Source organism: Aulonocara stuartgranti (genome assembly GCF_965226115.1).
Source record: "Aulonocara stuartgranti genome assembly, chromosome: 5".
Lineage (NCBI taxonomy): Eukaryota > Metazoa > Chordata > Actinopteri > Cichliformes > Cichlidae > Aulonocara > Aulonocara stuartgranti.
The window spans coordinates 32,994,353-33,014,673 of record NC_138943.1 but is presented as its reverse complement, the minus strand read 5'-3'; the positions used below and the strand labels follow the sequence as shown (position 1 = coordinate 33,014,673).

Here is a 20,321-nt window from a genome sequence, read left to right as displayed (position 1 = left end):
TCATTTCAATTTGGGATGTATAATAGATGTTTATGTGACCGCTCTTCCTTTTTAATAAACTCTACATACAATCACATCAAGTGCAAAATACATTTCATGAAATGCGTTTGACACAAATAAAACTTTACAAATCTAATAAATGACATTCTACATTGTATCTTCAATACGTCTGCCCTTTTACAAAATAATTACAATCAACGTGTTTTAGACGGATTCACAATAAGTTTAAAGAGCATTAATTTAATAAGGCAAAGCAGATCTTACAACCTACACACCAGGTTAACTGGTTAACTTTTTTTCCACTACACAACCTCTTTAAGCAGCAAATCCAAGTATTTCTTTACATATATTTAAAAAGAATCATGTGCATTTTGTCGCTTAACATCAACACAGGACACATTTATGGTCAGTTCAAGCTGAAACATGGACCGGGGAGGCAGCAGTAGGACACATGTTTAACTGAAGAATCTGTACAGTTACAACCCCCCCAAAAACCAACACGATTAAAAGCAATGACCGGTACAGAGTGCAACAGGAATTATCTTCAACAGTCCAACTGCTGTACAGATGAGCAAATAACTGGCCTCTCTTTTCTGCTAAATACCCCCTTTTTGGGTCACATTAGCCATTATCTGGTGTAATGTAATTATGTCTGTGTGTGTGTCTAACAGTCAGGCAGAGCTTCTGCTTACAGAGCAGCGTTTCTCACAGTGGACGCTTTCATTTGTCATAGTGGGAAAAGGCCCAGCTGGTAATTATTAACAGTAACAATGACTCTGTTCCACTCAGGTGTGTAAGCAAACAATGCCGCTGAGGCGCTGTTGCACAATAGCAAGCCTAACTTGAACTAGAACACAGCCAGTGGATGAAATGCAGTTGTTCTAAAAGTGAGCTGTTACATTTATCAAACGTGCCCAGGTGTAGTGATTAATTTCCCAAAGCAGGGGAATAAAAACAAAACGAAAAAAACTGCTAGACTTTTATGACTTTTATTAGAGAATCCAAACTGGTAGATTTCAAGAACATATATATATATATATATATATATATATATATATATATATTTTTTTTTTTTTTTTACATATGTGAAAACAGGTGCACAAAGCCTTTTGTGGCTCCAGAGCGAGCTGTACTAAATCTTATAAACAGTTTCAAGTGAAGCTGGGTATCGAGCTAGAAAGAATTGAGTCTACTCGATCTCTGGAGCCTGCCTCTCGTCTGCGTGCGCCTAGCAACTCAAGGCTACGACAGCATAACCCACAAGAATCACTCAGAGAATGTTCGGTGTTCAAAGTGCATTGTGGGTAATGCACTCAGCAGCTGAGTGGGGAAAAAAAGGACGCTGGGCATCGTTCACTTATGTGTGTAGAAACATTTTTTGCCCATCCCACAAAATAAATGCACATGCCAAATAACTGTCAAATTCAATATCAGTAAATCAGAATCTAAATCAAAAGATCTTGTTTGCTGTTTGCTGTGCACATGTTTACCTTGGGGTGGTTCATGCAGAAAGAGGAGACACCTGCACCATTAAAGCAAACAAGCAGGAGAAATTCTAACTGAAGAATCTGAAAGAATATATAACAGTATAGAATAGTATATTATATACTAAGTGCAATAATCCTTTCTGTCATCGTTGTATTTTTACTCAGTTGTATATAGTATTTGTATTTGTATTCTATTTTTATCTTATTGTATATTTATTTTATTTTATTCTACTGTATATAGTATTTTATTTTATTCTATTCTGTACAGCTGTGTACTGTATTTATTCTTATTGTATTCTAATTTTTGCCTCATAACTTTTGCACTGTCCACTTCCTGCTGTGACAAAACAAATTTCCCACGTGTGGGACTAATAAAGGTTATCTTATCTTATCTTATCTTATCTTATTAAAAAAAAGGTTACTATTGGTGTTAATTTTGATGTACTTTCTTTAAATTTCCTTACCATCAGTTATTTAAATGCATAGGCATTTTTATTTGGAGATACACTGAAAATGCTGATCAATGAAACACACATACCAATGACTTGTATCATTGTTGCTTGTTACTTTGACTTACTGACGTGGACACCGACACCGTGTACCAGTAGCTGACTTTTTGGATAAACCTATAGCACTACTATATTTGTGCATGCTTTAAAACAACACTTAACAAAGTAAATAAAGGAATGTGAATGACTGTTTTAAAGCTGCATGTTAAAAAGGTGACACTCGTGCCTTTTATCTGTTCTTAGAAGCTAGGGCAAAAAAAAGTGGAAATGTAGAGTCGAATGGGGAAACTGGGACACGGACCTGCGCTGTTCAATTCTCAGTGCACGATAAGAAACTCATCTTCCCATGTTTATCAAATGCATGCATCCTGGAGGGTTGCAGTGGTCCTGAAAATTGCCAGATGAAAATGTTTTGTAATTGTGCTGTTGCCTGTGAGTAGCGGTCCGGCCACAGATTCTGTGGGGCATTTGACAACCTGTCAGAATGGTTTCATCATTCAGCTTTGGAAAACTTCTACTTCCGCTGCTTATTCCATAAATCTGATGGAATAAGATAAAAGACCATCTTACACTGTTTTCATTCTTTTGTCTAGAGCTGATTATAAAGGCATTAGAAGCTACAAAATGAACATAGAAAATATCACGAGGGCGGGAAAATGAATTGAAACTGGAAACACAAATCCTTTTGAGTTGAGACCTATAAAGAAAGGAACACAAAGTATAATGTTAGCAAAGAGATTCAAGACATAACTTCTGTGTCTCTTTTGAGTTTTGGAGTTTAGACATGGAAAAATGACAGCACTGAGTAGAGGAGAAGTGCTTACATTATTATGTATGTTTAGCTTCGTAACACATTCGTTGTTTGGTTCACAGTGTTTCTAACGTGTCCTGATCATTCAAAGTGCCGTTTTTTGTTTCCTAAAATTTCAGAACATCTATATTAACATGCAAAAAGCTGATGTTGTTTATCTCTCTTAATCTTTCGACTTAAAGATGTCAAACTGTGTCTGTTCTTTGAATGACTGAGGTTTAGTAACAATGAAAATAGACAGTTGTGTGTAATCTAAATGATTAAGCTTATTATAAAAGCTCTGCTACGTTTACATGAAACTGCTGATCGATCACAGTCAGCAGTCGCCAGCATCACTACGGGGGCAAATTTCACTGGTTGACTGGCCAGGTTGCACCCCTAGGTGTGTGTGGCTGCACTTAGCCCAGGTTTCCTTTTCACAGCTGAGAGGTTCGCTAGATAAGGATTTGGGGCAAAATACTGCATTGGTTTTTTTTGCAATTTGTACATCAGAAACTGATCAATAAATTATAGTTTCCTTACATAGCTTTGAGAGGTATTTGCAGAGAGTAAAGTTAAGACAAACTGAGAATACTGGAAAGTCTAATTGGTGCAAAGGTTTTGCAAAACATCAAAGCAGTTGTAAAGTGCATGCATGTAGAAATCTGAGTGGTGAAAATTTGCTGAAGTCCAGAATATAACAGAGAGGCATTCTTAAAAGCACTTAAAAGTGATTGTGAATGGCATTTCTCCTTATATATTCAGAGGCCCTCATTTTGCCCCTCATCCAAGAGGCTTTTTGAGTTATAGAACAACTGGTGGAGAGTCCAAGGTAATAAACCCCTACTGGGGCTGTCCCCCTTGAAGTGGACCTGAGGGGAATTGATCATATGAGTCATTAAATGAGCCAAGAAAAAAAAAAAGCCACGGATCATTCCTGTCACTGGGGCGACAGGTGAAACCTTAGCGAGACTTTGCCCCACCCCATCATTATGTGAGTTATTGAGGGTACCAGAAGCAAAGTATGAATGGAGGTTGAAACACCTGTGAAGGGATCTCAAGATAGGTGGCTGATCGCTAGTGTCATAAACCAACACCTCTGTTCAACAGTGGACATTCATAGTGGGCATAGATGACCTGCTTTACTTCTCTCAAACCATCTGTCTTCTTTGCTAGTGTTCACATCCACACCAGTGTGAACACTGGCATCCTCAAAAGAGTATTCTTTCTCCTTTAAATGCAGGTGTACAGCTGGATCTTATGCTGCTCAGGTGGCTCTCCTATGCTGTACCAAGTGTTTGTGGAGTGGCTGTTTGGTTTCTCCTACGTCTGAGCACTCCTCACTGCATATGCTGTGTTGTTCAACCAGTGTTTGGTGTTTTCTCCTTGGAATGAACCAGGAAGTTCAGTTGCCTTCCTTTACACCTCTCAAGAGGATAACTTAAGAGGATCTTTCTCAGCCAAAAAAATAATTTGTTAACTGTTTTAAAGTAACGATAATAATTTGCTTTATTTTTGAGAGTGAGATGAAATATGTGTATCATTACCTTTAGAGGGACTGGTTGGATTTTTGATCTTTGTACAGTAAGGCTACCTGGTTTTATTTCTCGTATTCACTGGGCTGATCTAAGCTAAATAACGTTTGACTCCAGCTCTGTAGACGCTGCACAGATAACACTCTGATATTGTGTTTCTCCAGCTTCTCTGGGGAAAAAAATGAATGAAGCACCTCTTCACTTTAGAATTTAAATGGCTATAGCTTTCCTGGCACAGGCTATCTTGTAGCTTCCTTTGCACTTATGCACTGCTGTACCTCTTTTAAACTGTACTCTTCATTTAGAGTTTTTGCACTTATCGTATTAAATTCCATGAAACCATATCCATATAATGTTAAATATGCCAATGGGTGTTTTTAGAGCTATTGTAACCTTGAATTTTATTTTGAGTCGCTTTGTTTTTAGGAAAATTTACAAAGACAAAGTCTGCTTTAGTTGAGAAATTGTCATAACAGAATAGTTGTTTAATTAGGTTTCCTGCTGATGATTTACATAGAAAGAAGCAGAGGCACGAGTCAGAGTGACTGACAACTGAAGATCAGAAGCTGCAGATACTCCCGACAGACAAGATGTTTAATTTCAGATTTTCATTCTACCTGCCTAGCTTACCTACTCTCATAACACATTTAGTTTTCCCCCCCTTATCCCATCTCTTTAGATTTACATGGAAAACATTTGATTTTTATTTAAAGAACACCAATTTAGTTGAATCAGACATTTACAAATGTAAAAAGGTCAACATATATATGTGTGTGTGTGTGTGTGAGTGTGTGTGTGTGTGTACATTTGCTGAACTATATAATAAATAAAAGGTTAAATAAAGTCATAATTATTTCTGGCAAAGTCAGCTTGTTTACATTTCTCCTCGTCTGTTTCCCAGGTAACGCCAATGCTTAGCCCAATGATCAGATCTTGAACTGACGTGACCCATCAGCTACACCTAAACAGCGACTGTGCTTTATGTTTTCATGATTCATCTGAAAAAGATGAAAACATGCTTCATATTTTCTCTTGTTGGCATTGATTAAGAGACAGCTGTGTTTTAAAAGATGGCTTTTATAGCTCTTTCTACAGTTTGTCTTACATTTATGTTTCCACTCACTCTAAAGACAGAAATGTGAAACTGAAAGAGGATATGAGGTTTGATCTACATGTCTTTGCTAATTGCAGATAATATTCCAAATTGCAAAATTAGTTAGAACAAAACAGATTACATGATTATAATCACTAACACATTTATTTTGACCATTAAACAGATCTAAGCTTCAGCCTTTTAAACTCTTTATTCTGTCTGAAGCAGGAAATCAAAGCAGTACGTCAGCTTTACCTGATTACATTCCGGGGTCTTAATCATGCCAGAGTCTGCTAGTTGATATTTTCATTGAGACTACATAATACATTGTGATTATACATCAGCTCCAGCGCTCCAGAAACTGGCAGATAAAGTTGAATTGTTTAACAATGTGATCACACCACAGCTGCCAACAGTTTTTAGACTTAATGAGATGTTTAATATCACAAATAAAGTGCTGTTAACCCTATCAATGGAGATCTATCACACCATCAACTACTCATCATTGTCAGTATATTTGCCAAAATGTTGAGCTACGGTAAGTAGCTCTGAAAAAACAAAACAAAAAAAGCCCCAAGAGCTAAAAAGCCCAACGTTCTTGGGTGAGATCTCTGTGTACATTTTGTGTCTCTTCCTCTTGGTTGCATGGCACAGTCTACTTACAATTTATATGTGTATTCTGAAAGCCTTGTTCAAGCTACAGTAAAGCTGATAAACAACATCAGTCACACAGGGGATTAGTTACACACGGTGCACCCATCCCACTGCTTCTCTGCCTAATTCCAGCTCCAATCATTTGCATGCTGTGGAGTGTATGGAACTTACTGGACATCTTTGGTATGCGGATGGGACCGCTGCTGGTGCCATCGCCCCCTTCGGTCAGAGCTTTGATCTCAATGAGGTAGTCCTCTCCAGAGGGGATTTGCAGTTCCAAACTGGTCTTATTGGTTTCCAGTACAGTTGTCCTCTCATGCCAGTTCTGGCGATACACAACCTGGAGGACAAAATGCAATTCTTTAGTCATAACAGTGAGATATTAAACTTTTTTTACTCATCAACAGAAAAATTTGTAACTTCATTCAACGTATCAAACTAGTGTGTAAAAAAACACATTCAAATCCAAGAGTGCCGCACGATACTGTTGCTTCATCTTGGTTATACAATCCTATCTCTAGGAGGTAATGAATTCAAAATGCCACACGGCATGACAGGGATGATTTGGCTCGATGATTCAGGGACTTGAGAACAGCACCTCAGATGTCATTTTTGCACATTTACTTGTGTAGCTTCACCATCATTAAAACGCAGCAGAAAGTTTTATTTAGTCCTCCGAAAGAAACACAGTGTAGAGAGCCAAACTGCAAATTTAGTTAAAAAAAAGAAAAATATGCAAGAAATATTGACAGTATTGTCTTTGTGAAATCTTTACTCGAGTCGTGTCTGCAAAAGAGCCGGCTAAAGACTATGTACTATGTATGTGCGGCGGGTAAAATAAGTATTGAACAAGTCACCAGTTTTCTAAGTAAAAATGTTTCCAAAGGTGCTACTGACATGACAAGCTCATTGGATGACTATGATAACCCAGCCAATCCACACATGCAAACTCCTCTGTCTGAAATCAGGCGAGCAGCATCTGGTCATGACTGCTATATGGTGAAATGATGTTCTTTCTACTTCCACATTAATACCCCGACAGTGCTCACTGCAACCTGCAGTAGCTTAGAATTCTTCTGTAACCAATGCCCTCAATACGTTTTGCAACAATAAGGCTGCATAGGTCTGAGAGAGCTCATCATCATGAGGACGGTAAGCACAGGACCCACTGGAGGATATCAGGCCCTCAACCCACTTTCATAAAGTTTCTGATTGTTTGGAGGTCATTGTGTAGGCCACCCTTGTAAAAGGAGGAGATACCAATGATAGTGATGGGTTAAGGACCTTCTATGGCCCTGCTCTAACTGCCTGTCTCCTTGAGACTGTGCCAAGAAAACTAGCAATAGCACATAATGATGTACTATCCTAGAGGTCCTAGAGTTGGACTACCTTTGTGTGTGTCTTGTATGTATATATATAAATCACAAACAGTGTGCTTTTCCACACAAAGTATGCAAAGTGGATCAAATATGATTCATCGTTTTACTGCTTAGAAAAACTTCATTCCTTTTGTGGCATGACGCCTTTCATTTTATCACCTGGAACAGATCTTTTAATTTTGAAAGGCCAGACAGGGCCAATTCATAATGTAACACTGGAGTGCTGAGGTCTATCTTTCCACTGCAATGAGAAAGCCATTTATTGAGATGACAGCTGCTGAGGCTCTATTTGTTTCCGCAGTTCTGGACTTTCTGCTGTTATTCTGACAAACTCACCTTGTATCCTGTCACCTCGGACTCATTCTCCATCGCTTTGACATGTTCCCAATTTAGAAAGATCTTAGAGTTGGTCAGTTTCCATTCAATACTCCCTGGAGGGTGACTTGGTGCTGCAAGACATGTAATTACAAAGACAGAAGATTTACAAATGAATGCGTGTCAGTGATCGTATTCTCTAAGCTAGTCTGCACGTAGCCCATTATGCATTTTACATCATATAGTCGTCAACCTTCAAGAGCAAACCGGAGAAAAATGAAGGTGCATGACCTTTGACTATCCACAGGAAATCAAACTACTTGATTAGAAATAAACACAGTGTAGGAAATCATTTGCAGTCTCATGTGCAGTCCTGTGTCCTAATATAGATGGCAATCTGTATAAGGATACTGATTATGCAGATTGGCTCTTTTCAGAATCTTACATGCAATGTAGGTGGATCATAATTTGTGATAACTACTGATTTATGAAGGCAGAAATGGTGCAGAGTGCAAAGTACAATTTCATTTGTTTCCTATGTTCGGCTTTGCATTGTGAGTTTTGAAATATTTCTTTTTCCTATCTATTATGTTAATAGTTACTATTGTTACTTAGATTTACAGTTATTTTATTTTATTGGGTTTATTTTGGTTTCATTTTATTTATTTTTTTAATATTTTGCTCACCTCATGTCATGGTCCTGGGTCGTGCGACCCAGTGTTTTGTGTTTTAGCCTATTTTGATGTTTATTCTTTGTTTAGGGTCACTAAGGCAGTCCAGCCATTTGTACATACTACCCGTGTATTAAGTCTCCCTTGCCCTTCGTGTGGTTATGTCATCTCCCCTGTACTACGTCTCCCCGGTTCGTGTGTCTTGTCTAATCTCCATGTTTCCTGTTTTACTTTGAAAGTCTGTATTCACGGTCAGTGTATTCAGTTTCACTCCTTCTGTCCTGTCGTTAAGTTCATGTGTGTCAGCTGTGTTCCCATGTGTGGCCACTTCCCCTGATCATCCCTCATGTGTATTTAGTCTCTGTGTTTCATACAGTCTGTCTCGCGTCGTCTGTGTTATCTCCCCTACCCCTTGTCATAGTATCCCAGCCATAGTTTGTAGTTTGCAGTCTAAATCTCATTAGAGTCATAGTTTCCCAGTCTATGTTCAGGTTTTCCCTCAGTTACTTTGTTGTTCTTTTCCATGAGTTTTTCAGCCATAATAAAAGGCTCGTTTTGGTTGGAATCCACTCCTGCATCCTCGTTTGTGTTCGCACCTGGGTCCACCACACACCTTTCCGCACGGTCTGCCTCCGCAGACCTTGACACCTCATTTATATGTCATATATCATATTTGTTGTGTTTAACCCTAAACCTGTGGCTGCTGTATTTTGACTGTCACCTAAGCATAGTGAAATAAATCTAAGGACCCACAGCCAAAAAAAAAAAAAAAAAATAGAAGTGGCGAGTTGCCTTCACACCTAAACAGAAACATTGATGTAGTCAGAGGTTAAAGTGGGATTTGGCAGGTAGAGGAACTCTAATATCAGTTGTAGTGGCTCAGCATGGGGAGAAGAAGAAGAAGAATTAGTTTCTATTGAGAGCTCCAGTAGATTTTCTTTGTATACCAGCTGTGATCAGCTGACCTGCTACTGCTGCTCTGAGGTTTACTGGTCTTTGTGGATTTGCACAGCTGAATTGAACAGGATGTAGCCCAGTATTTCACAGCTATCTTGGCTGATTTCAGTTCTCTACACTGACAGTATACCGCATATAATGTTTTTATACTAGACAGTGGAAAGTGTGTGTAAAGGTGGAATACACTGCAGTAATATAGACATTATCAGATTAAATTCTGATTAATGTACACTCTTTTTACACTTTTCTAACAGTGACCATGAACACCACAGCTTTATTATACATTCACCACGGTACAGAAAGCGAACCTGTTTTCATGCAACCTCTAAATAACACAAAGTTTGTATTAACCTCACTGTTCTTCAAGACGTTTCACAACAAAATAGATAAATAAAAACTTCACACCATACAGATCCAATATCTGATGTGATAAACAAGGACATTAAATGTAAGCTTTAAATCTGCAGTTTATCAAATGCCTCTGAGTTGTCCTTACCTTTAAATCTAACCTCTCTTCTTCCTTTCTTTCCTCATCTCTCAGTAAAGTCACTGCACAGTCTTTTCTCTCCCTGTGAAATATAGCTGCTGTACCTTTAGCTAGCAGAAACTGTGCGGCAGACTGCATGCAACCAGTTTGTGTGTTTGCTGTTATTTGTTGAGCTGATAGGAACGTTGCATTTGAAATTACCTGCCACATTAAAAAACATTGTTCCCCTCAGGATTATCTTTTGTATCATTGTTCTTTTTATTTAGGCTCAAACTGATTCGATGTTTGAAGGCGCACAAAGCTGGGAAATAAGAACCTTATTTAAATGTGTTAAAGCTAAAGTAAGGAGGCTCTTTAGAAAATGTAAGCAGTAGAAAGTACAGATGTTTGTGTAAATATGTTCAAAGATAAAGTAAAAAGTTGTCAGTAACCTTACTTTGTTACTTCTCACCTCTGACCAAGGCAATTTTTAGCAAAGAGTTAGCTTTTCACCTTTCCTGTCAGCACACACTTGTTTAACCAGTATGTCCTCCACACTATTCTTACCAACATGGTCTCATTCTGGGGCATCACATGATGCCATTCTGTCACCTGCGTCACCTTTGATATACGCCATGAGATAACAGCCTTACAAATCCCTGAAAAGTCAGTATAAGAACATAGAAGAGATGCTGATAGTCAAGAGCCCAATGTGTCCAAACTGTTACATGTTTGAAGTTAACAGGTGTGACTTTAAAGGAGCTGAAAGATCCACTCTGAGTGTGCTTTTAATAAAAGCAGTCATGGAGAAAATGTACAATTTCCGTGTGGTACAAAAGTGCATTATAAAGTGTGGAGGATGTAATAGATTAAAGTTTCAGTTGTTCCATAATCAAATGAAGTTTTTACGACTGATAAACATTTTCCATGTTTGTCTATATTTAAGGGATAATAAGAAAGGACGGGCTTTTGAAATTAAGAGGCTCGAACCTGAAGATACTTTGAAGCTGAGCCTTTTATTGTCTTCAAAGACATGTTTGAATAGAAACCTGCACCGAACAGGGGCCTGCTCATCAGGTTATCTTTTAATGAACTACACTAACAGGAGGACTTGTGGACACATTGATATTGTATTATTGAAAGAATCGACCCAATCTTACAGCCTATAGTGATTTCTAATTTATTAACGGCTCTCTTTTGTTTTCACTCAGCTATCACACAGGAAACAAGTTTAGCAAAATTCTTAATTCTTTCATTTGGGTTTTTAGCTTAGTTTAATAGACAAAGGTACAAAACTTTTGACTTTATAATCATAAAAAAGTAACTTGTAAATTGGTGCTTGTGAAAAAGAAAATCAAAGAGTGTAAGAGAGGCAGCTGTGATGTAGGTGTATGTGTGAATGTTACCCTGAGGTGAGAAATAGCTGGAATAGCTGGAGGCTTCAGTAGTCTGGTAATTAACTGTAGGGGTGTTACCATAGAAATGTGACAGTATAGACGGCTTTCTTCCTGAAAAGATGGATTTGCTGCACAACTATTTGGGAGAATATGACTGGATGAGTATGAGTGAGTAAACAAGTACCACTTTTTATTGTGATTTAATTTACTTTAAATCACAATAAAAGTTTAAATTCTTGAAAGGCATGCATCTACATTCATGCAATGCTTTAAATACATTTTGATTGTAGGGTTTAGGTTTATAAAAGAGGTATTCAAAAGCCCCTTATGGTAAAAAGCAGATATAAAATATCAGACATAATATAATATTGGGAAGATCTCCAGCTGGTCTCAATGAAGTTGGTAATATATTTTTTGAATCTTAAAAAGTATTGAAAAAGTATTGAAAAAGTTTTTCTATGATGAACCACAAACCCTTAAATTTATATTCACAAATCTGACTGTGTATTTAATGATTATTAAGATTTTTTCCATACAATATTGCAAACTCTGATGGTAAATGTTACAATTAATGATTGTAAAACTTTGTGATTTGACATCAATCTGATGCACTCATCAGAATATTTTTTTTTTGTTTCATGGAACAGGTAAAAAGCATGACGTTTAAGTATAAATACAGTACTTGCTTATATTTAAACATATTTATTTCAATATGGCCCCCTAACAGCATGTTGAAATACTATCCTAATATGATCTCAGTTTTAATATTCCTGCTATTAGAAGGATAATAATAGTGATATTATTGGTGTGAGTAATTACCTCAGTCTCAGCTGTTACTGTGTAAGTATTATCATCATTGGGCACATATCGAGTATGTCATGTCTAAACTCCATTAAACAGACTCAAACGTATTTTTTTTAAAAAAGAAAGACCCTCGAGTCAACATGAAAAAAGCGGTTAAAGTAAATAGATCCCAGTTTTGTGTGTAGACTCACGTGGTTTCTTGGTGGTGATATTAAAAGGTGTGCTGCAGGGTCCAAGTCCAGCACTGTTCTGGGCTCTGACTGAGATCAGATAAAGTGTGCTGCCCTTCAAGCCGGAGAGCAGAGCTGTGCAGTTGATAACCCTCACTCTGTCTGCTTCACTCTGCTCCAATCCTTCCTCCCAGAAGAGAACCTGGACCAAAGAGACATGAGTTACCACAGACCTCTGAGCATAGTGCCTACCTTTTCATTTTTTCCTTTTAAACTGTCAAGGTAGCCTGTTTCCACCCTGACTGGCCATTAAGATAGTCACATCATGATTATGAAGTAAAACATCCCGCACAATGTCATTTCAGAGTGCATATGCTGTAGATTCAAAGTGCATATGTATGTTTAAACAGTACCAGCTGACATATAGTACAAAGGAACAGACCTATGGATAAGATACAGATATCAGGTTTAAAGGAGCATCACTTTAGTGCTTCCACTTTATCGACTTAGCTATTGTAAGTCTCCGAGCAGTCCAACACTACCAAATGATACTGTATCAGACAATCAGCAATATCACAAGCAGCAGTGAGAGTGAACAGTACCAGAGCTTGTCAGAATCTGTATTCACTGAGAGACTGTTTATGGCCCAAACACAAGACAGGAAAACCAGACAGGGAAATGTCAAACAGATGGTCTGAATGTAGGTACTTATTTAACTGAGTGCACACACGTTTTTTTTTTTTTAGGATCTTGCTTGGGAGAGGCAGATTAGCAATAGGGCCTGGAGTTGCTGATAACAGATGCATCTAGGGTGTTTTCTCCGACTGAATTTTAATTATAGAAGTCTTTTCAAACACTTGGGAAAAATCTCTGAAATACCTGAGCACAAGAAGTTCACAGTTCTTATAGCACCTCTGCAAAGAATCTAAACACTCACTCAAAGAGGGATCGAAGAAGGCTTAAGCTGTCTTGCTGAATCTTATGCTGTCTAATAGAGACAGTGACAGTGAAATATGTCATACCTGCAACACAAATTGTGGTTGTGTGTGGTAAACATGAACAGTAAGTGCTGCTGATTTTACATTATATTATACATTCCAATACTAGATAACCAAGCAGGACAGGTGCTGTTTGAAAAGGAAAGAGCTGTAACTACAAATTAGGACGCTGTACATCTTTCCTTATCTTAGTATGAAGTTAATTCATAAGAAGTGTCACATTGTATACGTGTGGAAATATCCATCCATCCATCCACTGGAGCACTAGTAGTGACACAGCAAATTTTTGGGAGTGGGGTGGGGGGTGTCACTACACTGATGCAATGCATTTCTATTGATGGCCTCACAATATTCTACTGATTTTGCAGTAACAAAAAAAACAAAAAAATCTAACAATGTGCCAAAATACAATGCCTATACTTTATATTATAAAGGTTTAAGATTAATGCAGCTTCAGGGTCTGAAAAGTGAAACCAATATGGAAGTGCCTGCATTCTTTCTATTGGCCTGTGGGGGTCGACTCCGCTGGTTGCAGAAGTAGATTGCTTGTATAATTATTTACATCATCAAAAATCTTCCTGATGAATTTATGGTTTAAAATATCCAGATATATTACCATTATGGGTAATTCTACTAACTGTATATTAGTATATTTAAGCTTTGTAAAAGTGTGCGGTTTGTCATTTGTGGGTTTTGTTTTTCTTTAACAAATAAAAGATGAACTGTAAAACTTTTTATGGTGCAACGCCGGGCAATTTGACCTGTGGGATCATGCCTATTTGGACACAAAGAAATGTACTATGCCCATTACTTATTCATGCGTACAGTCAGCATATAGGAGGTGCTGATCCTTCTGTCAAGCTGATGCTGGTACACATTTACAAGATCTCTTCCAGGTCAAGGTGATGGGAGCTTGGATATATCTTTGCCCTATACATCTCTCTTACAGACTGCTGACTTGTCTGTGAGACAGACTGTGTCCCATTGAACAAGAAACAAATGTCTTCAAAGGTTTTGCTTGCACTTGACCACAACTTGAAGCAAATAAACATCCCAGTATCTAAAGCTGAGCGACCGTCATCCTCCTCTCAACCACGAGCTGCTTCAGAAGGAGCAGTACATCCCAAGAGCCTCACAACCACTACACTTCAGTGTGAGAGGCTGAAGTTGTGCTACCTCTGCTGGAAATATATGTTCTTTGGCTTGAATGCACACCAACAGTGCTTTGATTACTCCAAAAAAGTAATTATTACACAGAAATATTTTCTTAAAAGTAATCCAGTATGTTACTTAATTAAAGAAAGTAATTTGTTAAAATAATTGTTACATTACTTTAATGTTACTCTGTAAAATGACCTGAAAGGCACTGTCTCAAAATTACCATTAAACAGTATGGCTGCAGTCCCACACACCCTGATGAGGACACGCATATGATCTCTCTGTTAGTATTACACCACGGCTCTCTTAGTAGAACAAAAAGCCGACGTCACAAAGCAAAAAGAAAACGAGCACAAACTGCTCAGCCTGACTGCTCATCAGTTTGTTACCTGCTTACGTTCAGGTTCTGGCTGCTGGGCTGAGGTCGGCATTCACTCAATTTTAACGTTACCCTGGGTTCTCGGCTAGCTTAGCATTAGCATGTTGTCTGTGCCGGGTTTTCTGGAAATCCATCCTATCACAACATCCTACCTGTTGTTTCTGCGTATGAGCACAACATGAAATTAAGCACCAAACCGTCCTACCTTCGTGAATATGAGCTACAAGCATAGTCAAAGGAGCTTGCAAAGAAAAGCGTCTGGACTTCTTTAAGTTACTTGAAGACGTTTCACCTCTCATCCGAGAAGCTTCTTCAGTTCTAAGGTCAAATGGTGGGGAGTCCCAGATTTAAACCTGGTGGGAGTATCCCCCCACAGAGGGACAAAAGGACCCCCTGATGACCCTCTAATCGCCTGAGCCAAGGTGTGAAACTGGGTGTGGGTCCCAATCAGCCAGGGTTTCGGGTGAGTTCATTGTGAAACCTGGCCTTATAGACATTGCAGTACTAAAATATTAAAAGAGAATGAAAGACACAATACAAGAGTCCCAAAGCAATGTGCGAATGGCTGTCTTTATCCTGTTTATTGAAAAAGTAAGAGGAGTTTTAAGATTCAAACTATTTTCATCCTTCATCACTGTTGCAAAGTTTAATGTTTTACATAAAACTGAACTAAAAACAGAAATAAGTGGAAACTGTGTGGGGAATCATGTGAATTCCTGAGGTCAGATGGCCCAGGATGTGAGTGGGCGTTAAGGCGTCTGGGGAGGGAACTCAAAACTGGATTATAGATGGCAGACATTTGGTGTCGTAAACCACCGCCTCTGTTCAAAGATGGTCGCTCACAGTGGACATAGATGGCTTCTTTCACTCCTCTTTCAAACCATCTGTCCTCTCTGTCCAAAATGTGAACATTGGCATCCTCGAAAGAGTGTCCTTTATCCTTAAGATGCAGGTGGACTGCTGAGTCTGGGGGGATACTCCCACTAGGTTTAAATCTGGGACACCCCACATTTGACCTTAGAACTGAAGAAGCTTCTTGGATGAGAGGTGAAACGTCTTCAAGCAACTTAAAGAAGTCTAGACGCTTTTCTTTGCAAGCTCCTTTGACTACAATGACCTGGATGACTGAGAACCTTCACAGACAGCTTCAAGCATACTTCGACGGGTAAAATTAAGTGGCAAACCGTCCTATCTTTATGAATATGAGCCAGAAGCATACTCTGATAGGTAAACTTGCAAACCGTCCTACCTACTTAAAATTTATGCTGGAATTATTGTGTGACAGTAGAAATGTGCATAAACTATGTACAGTTGGACGGTTTTCCAAAGTAGAACCGGTGCTTGCAGAGAGGCAAAGTTGTTACAGTATAATGTTGTTGTTTCGAATGAAGCTCTTAGAAAACCAGCACACCGCAGACCACGGCCTCTCTGTGTGAGGATCTAAACGTATTCTACGCTAGATTCGACACAGCGAACACCATGAGACCGGACAGTGTGCGCACCGCAGATGACGTCAGTGCGCACACTGTGTCTGAGGAGGATGTGCGGAAGTGCTTCAGGAAGGTGAACGCACGCAAAGCTACTGGTCCGGACGGGATTCCCGGCCGCGTCCTCAAGTCATGCGCGGCTCAGCTGGTTGGAGTGTTCACGCACATCTTCAACCTTTCCCTCTCTCTGTCTGTAGTCCCAGCCTGCTTCAAAATGGCCACCGTCGTCCCTGTGCCCAAATCCTCCACCATCTCCTCATTGAACGACTGGCGACCTGTAGCCCTGACCCCCATTGTAAGCAAATGCTTCGAGAAGCTGGTCAGGGACTTCATCTGCTCTGCACTACCCGACTCACTGGACCCTCTACAGTTCGCATACCGCCACAACAGGTCCACTGATGATGCCATAGCCCTGACACTACATACTGCCCTGTCACACCTGGAGAAGAGAGACACGTATGTGAGAATGCCGTTTGTAGATTACAGCTCAGCATTCAATACCATCGTTCCCTCGAAGCTGGACAGGAAACTGCAGGATCTAGGACTGAGCAGCTCCCTCTGCAGCTGGATCCTTAGCTTCCTGTCTGACAGACGCCAAGTGGTCAGACTGGGCAGCATCACCTCATCCCCCATCACACTGAACACTGGTGCTCCACAGGGGTGTGTACACAGCAAATCCAGCATGTCCAAATTAACACTGTCGGATTTGATTTCAACACTATTAAAGTGTCTATATGGGTCCACACCATCCATCCATCCATCCATTCGCTTCCGCTTATCCTTTTCAGGGTCGCGGGGGGCGCTGGAGCCTATCCCAGCTGTCATAGGGCGAAAGGCGGGGTACACCCTGGACAGGTCGCCAGTCTGTCGCAGGGCTAACACATAGGGACAGACAACCATTCACACTCACATTCACTCGCACATTCACACCTAGTGACAATTTAGATTAATCAATTAACCTATCCCCACAAGCTGCATGTCTTTGGACGGTGGGAGGAAGCCGGAGTACCCGGAGAGAACCCACGCAAACACGGGGAGAACATGCAAACTCCACACAGAAAGACCCCGGCCTGATGGTGGAATTGAACTCAGGACCTTCTTGCTGTGCGGCAACAGTGCTAACCACCGTGCCACCGTGCTGCCCAGGATATGAGGAGGATGTGCGGTCCACACCAGAGATTGTTAATTTAACTCTTTTTGGAGAGTTGGTACGTTAACTCTGATTTAGTGTTAAACACCAAATCTGTCTGGAGTTGATAATTTAACACTTGGTGTTAAGAGTTTATATATTAACTCTCAAAGAGTATTTTAGTTTAACTACGTAAGCGTTATCTTCTAATTCATTCTAAAAAGCGGGAATTTTACTGTTCTGAACTTCTAGAAATTTCTTTTGGAAATAAACATTTACTAAAAAGATGCAATGGTTTTTGAAAAACATTTATTCTGAACTGTGCACCACAATTTCAAAACATTTTCTGAAAGATGTAACAGTGTACATGTTCTCACTTTCATTAGAATTTTGTTTATCAAAAGGTCTGACATGGTAAATGCAAATAACAGCATTCTCATCACTTATTTCTTCAATACAATATGCAAGTCCTTCATTCATCCCTTTGTGGAACTTCAACGCACTTCTGCTCTCCCCCATATTCCATCTTCACAAGCATATCCTGTGCGGAGATCGAATAAAAATTAGTTGACACTAATTAATGGCACAAATAATCCAGTAAACAATTGCAGCACAGTAAAAAAAAAAAGGAATCCTCTTTGAGCCATTACTTGTGTAAAGTATTTTCCCAAAAGACAAGGACACAGGCAACAGGTAATACTGAACTAAATGTAAAACCTCAACCTTTTTAATTTTTACCTAAACCGTGTGCACAAAACTCTGGAGGGATCTATGCTAACGTAGAATCCAGTCAGGACGTCTGCTACTGCTGTTTGCTCGTTTTTGTTTTTTTTTTTATGGGCGATCGTTTTCAGGCTTCAAGTAGCACCATTATACCAACATTTCACATTCTAGACATTGTTTTAGGTGTATTTGACCAAAAATGTGACTGAAAATTCACATGCAAGCTTTTTTTCAAGGCTGTGGTATTTGCCTGCAAACAATACCTTTCAGCTAGCTAAAACAGAATGTTATGCTATCACCGAGCAACATGGCTAATGCCTTTCACACAGCTTTGTCTCAACTCCAAAGAGCCACAGAAGTAAAAGCTAATAACAATTGAAACAATCTTTGAAAAAATGACTTACCAAGCATGGCAAACAACTCAAATATGTAGAGCAAAATGTTCTGAAACGGCTTCACTTCAGCTTCGATTGGAGCCGTGCTGAGGGCGGAGTCTGTGAATTTACTCTGTTGGTGTCATAGCCCCTCTAGGAGTTCAGAGTTAAGAGGTCAAGAGTTAATGTTTCCATTGTAACACCTCCAGATTTGACAGAGAAACACTCATTTTCAACACTCGATTTTAACTACTATCATTTTACACCTCAGAGTTACATTAAAAGAATGTGACTCTGCTTAGAGTAAAATTAACTCTACTTTTGCAAGGAGACTATTAAAACCAAAAAATTTAACACTTTTGAATTTGCTGTGTACTGAGCCCTCTCCTGTACTCACTCTACACCTACGACTGTACAGCCACTAACAACTCCAACATCATTGTGAAGTTTGTGGACGACACTACAGTGGTGGGTCTTATCACCAATGGTGATGAGACGGCTTACAGGGAGGAGGTCAGCGCCCTGACCCACTGGTGTCAAGACAACCATCTCACCCTCAACGTCGCAAAGACAAAGGAGTTGATAGTGGACTTCCGGAGGTGCAGAGAAGTACACACCCCCATCACCATCAACGGCGCTGCTGTGGAGAGAGTGAGCAGCTTCCGGTTCCTTGGTGTACATCTGGCTGAGGATCTTACGTGGTCAGTACACATAAACAAAACAGTGAAGAAGGCGCAGCAGCGCCTCTTCTTTCTCAGGAGACTGAAAAGATTCGGCATGAACCCCCGCATCCTCAGGACCTTCTATCACTGTGCCATTGAGAGCATCCTCACTGGATGCATCACCACCTGGTATGGCAACAGCACCGCCTACAACCACAAAGTTCTCCAGCGAGTAGTGCGGTGCTCTGAACGGATAATTGGAGGTGAGCTTCCCTCCCTCCAAGACATCTACAGGAAGCGCTGCCTGAGGAAAGCGGGGAGGATCATCAAGGACTCCAGTCACCCCAGCCATAAACTGTTCAGACTACTTCCATCAGGAAGGAGGTTCTGCAGCATCCGGTCCCGTACCAGCAGACTGAGAGACAGCTTTTTCCATCAGGCCATCAGACTGCTGAACACGTCATAGACACCTCAGCTTCACTACTGGAACTTCAACATTATGCACTCCATACTGTACAGTAATGCCACCGTTTTGCACATATCTCAACTCTGTATATTTTTATATATTTTATTTATTGTTGACTCTATTTAATTTGTAAAATATGTGTATACACACACACACACACACACACACACACACACACACACACACACACACACACACACACGTAGAAAAACACTTAGTATACACATCCAGAATTTTTTTTTTTTTTTTGCATATACTATTATATATTGTACATATATTTATTAGTTTCAGATTTAGCCATTCGTATATTTTGCCTGTTTATGTTATTGTATTTTGCACAACTCTGTTGCTTGTGAAGCTCGCACACAAGAATTTCACTCGCATGTGCTGTACCAATGTACCTGCACATGTGATGTGACAATAAAAGTGATTTGATTTGATTTGATAGGTTCTGTGATGATCAATAGCCCCTTATCACAGTTGGCATGTTGACCTTTCACAGTAGGAAGGAGCAGGTGCTAATGAACTTAAAGATCTAATATTAAAGTGTAGACACGACAATATGACGGGGATTCAGCATACACAGAGCCCTTTAGCTGAAGCAGCTTTATGGGATTTTGCCATTTGCCATTTCATGTATTTACTTTTATTTACCTTTTGTATGCCATCATAGTTTTAATGATGATGACTATCATTATTAAAAGCATGTTTTGGCATT

General features: G+C 39.5%; 1 protein-coding gene across 1 annotated transcript in view; it reads right to left on the bottom strand.

Annotated features, from left to right (window-relative positions):
• Nucleotides 1–1,083: 1,083 nt before the first annotated feature.
• cntn6 (contactin 6) overlaps nt 1,084–20,321 on the bottom strand; it is a 135,207-nt gene continuing 115,969 nt past the window's right edge. Inside the window, exons 21-24 of the mRNA XM_082532728.1 lie at nt 12,249–12,429; nt 7,784–7,896; nt 6,240–6,408; nt 1,084–2,693 (exon numbers count right to left, since the gene is read on the bottom strand). Coding sequence (XP_082388854.1) covers nt 2,614–2,693; nt 6,240–6,408; nt 7,784–7,896; nt 12,249–12,429 — 543 coding nt within the window. The 3' untranslated portion in view covers nt 1,084–2,613. The remainder of the gene's footprint in view (nt 2,694–6,239; nt 6,409–7,783; nt 7,897–12,248; nt 12,430–20,321) is intronic.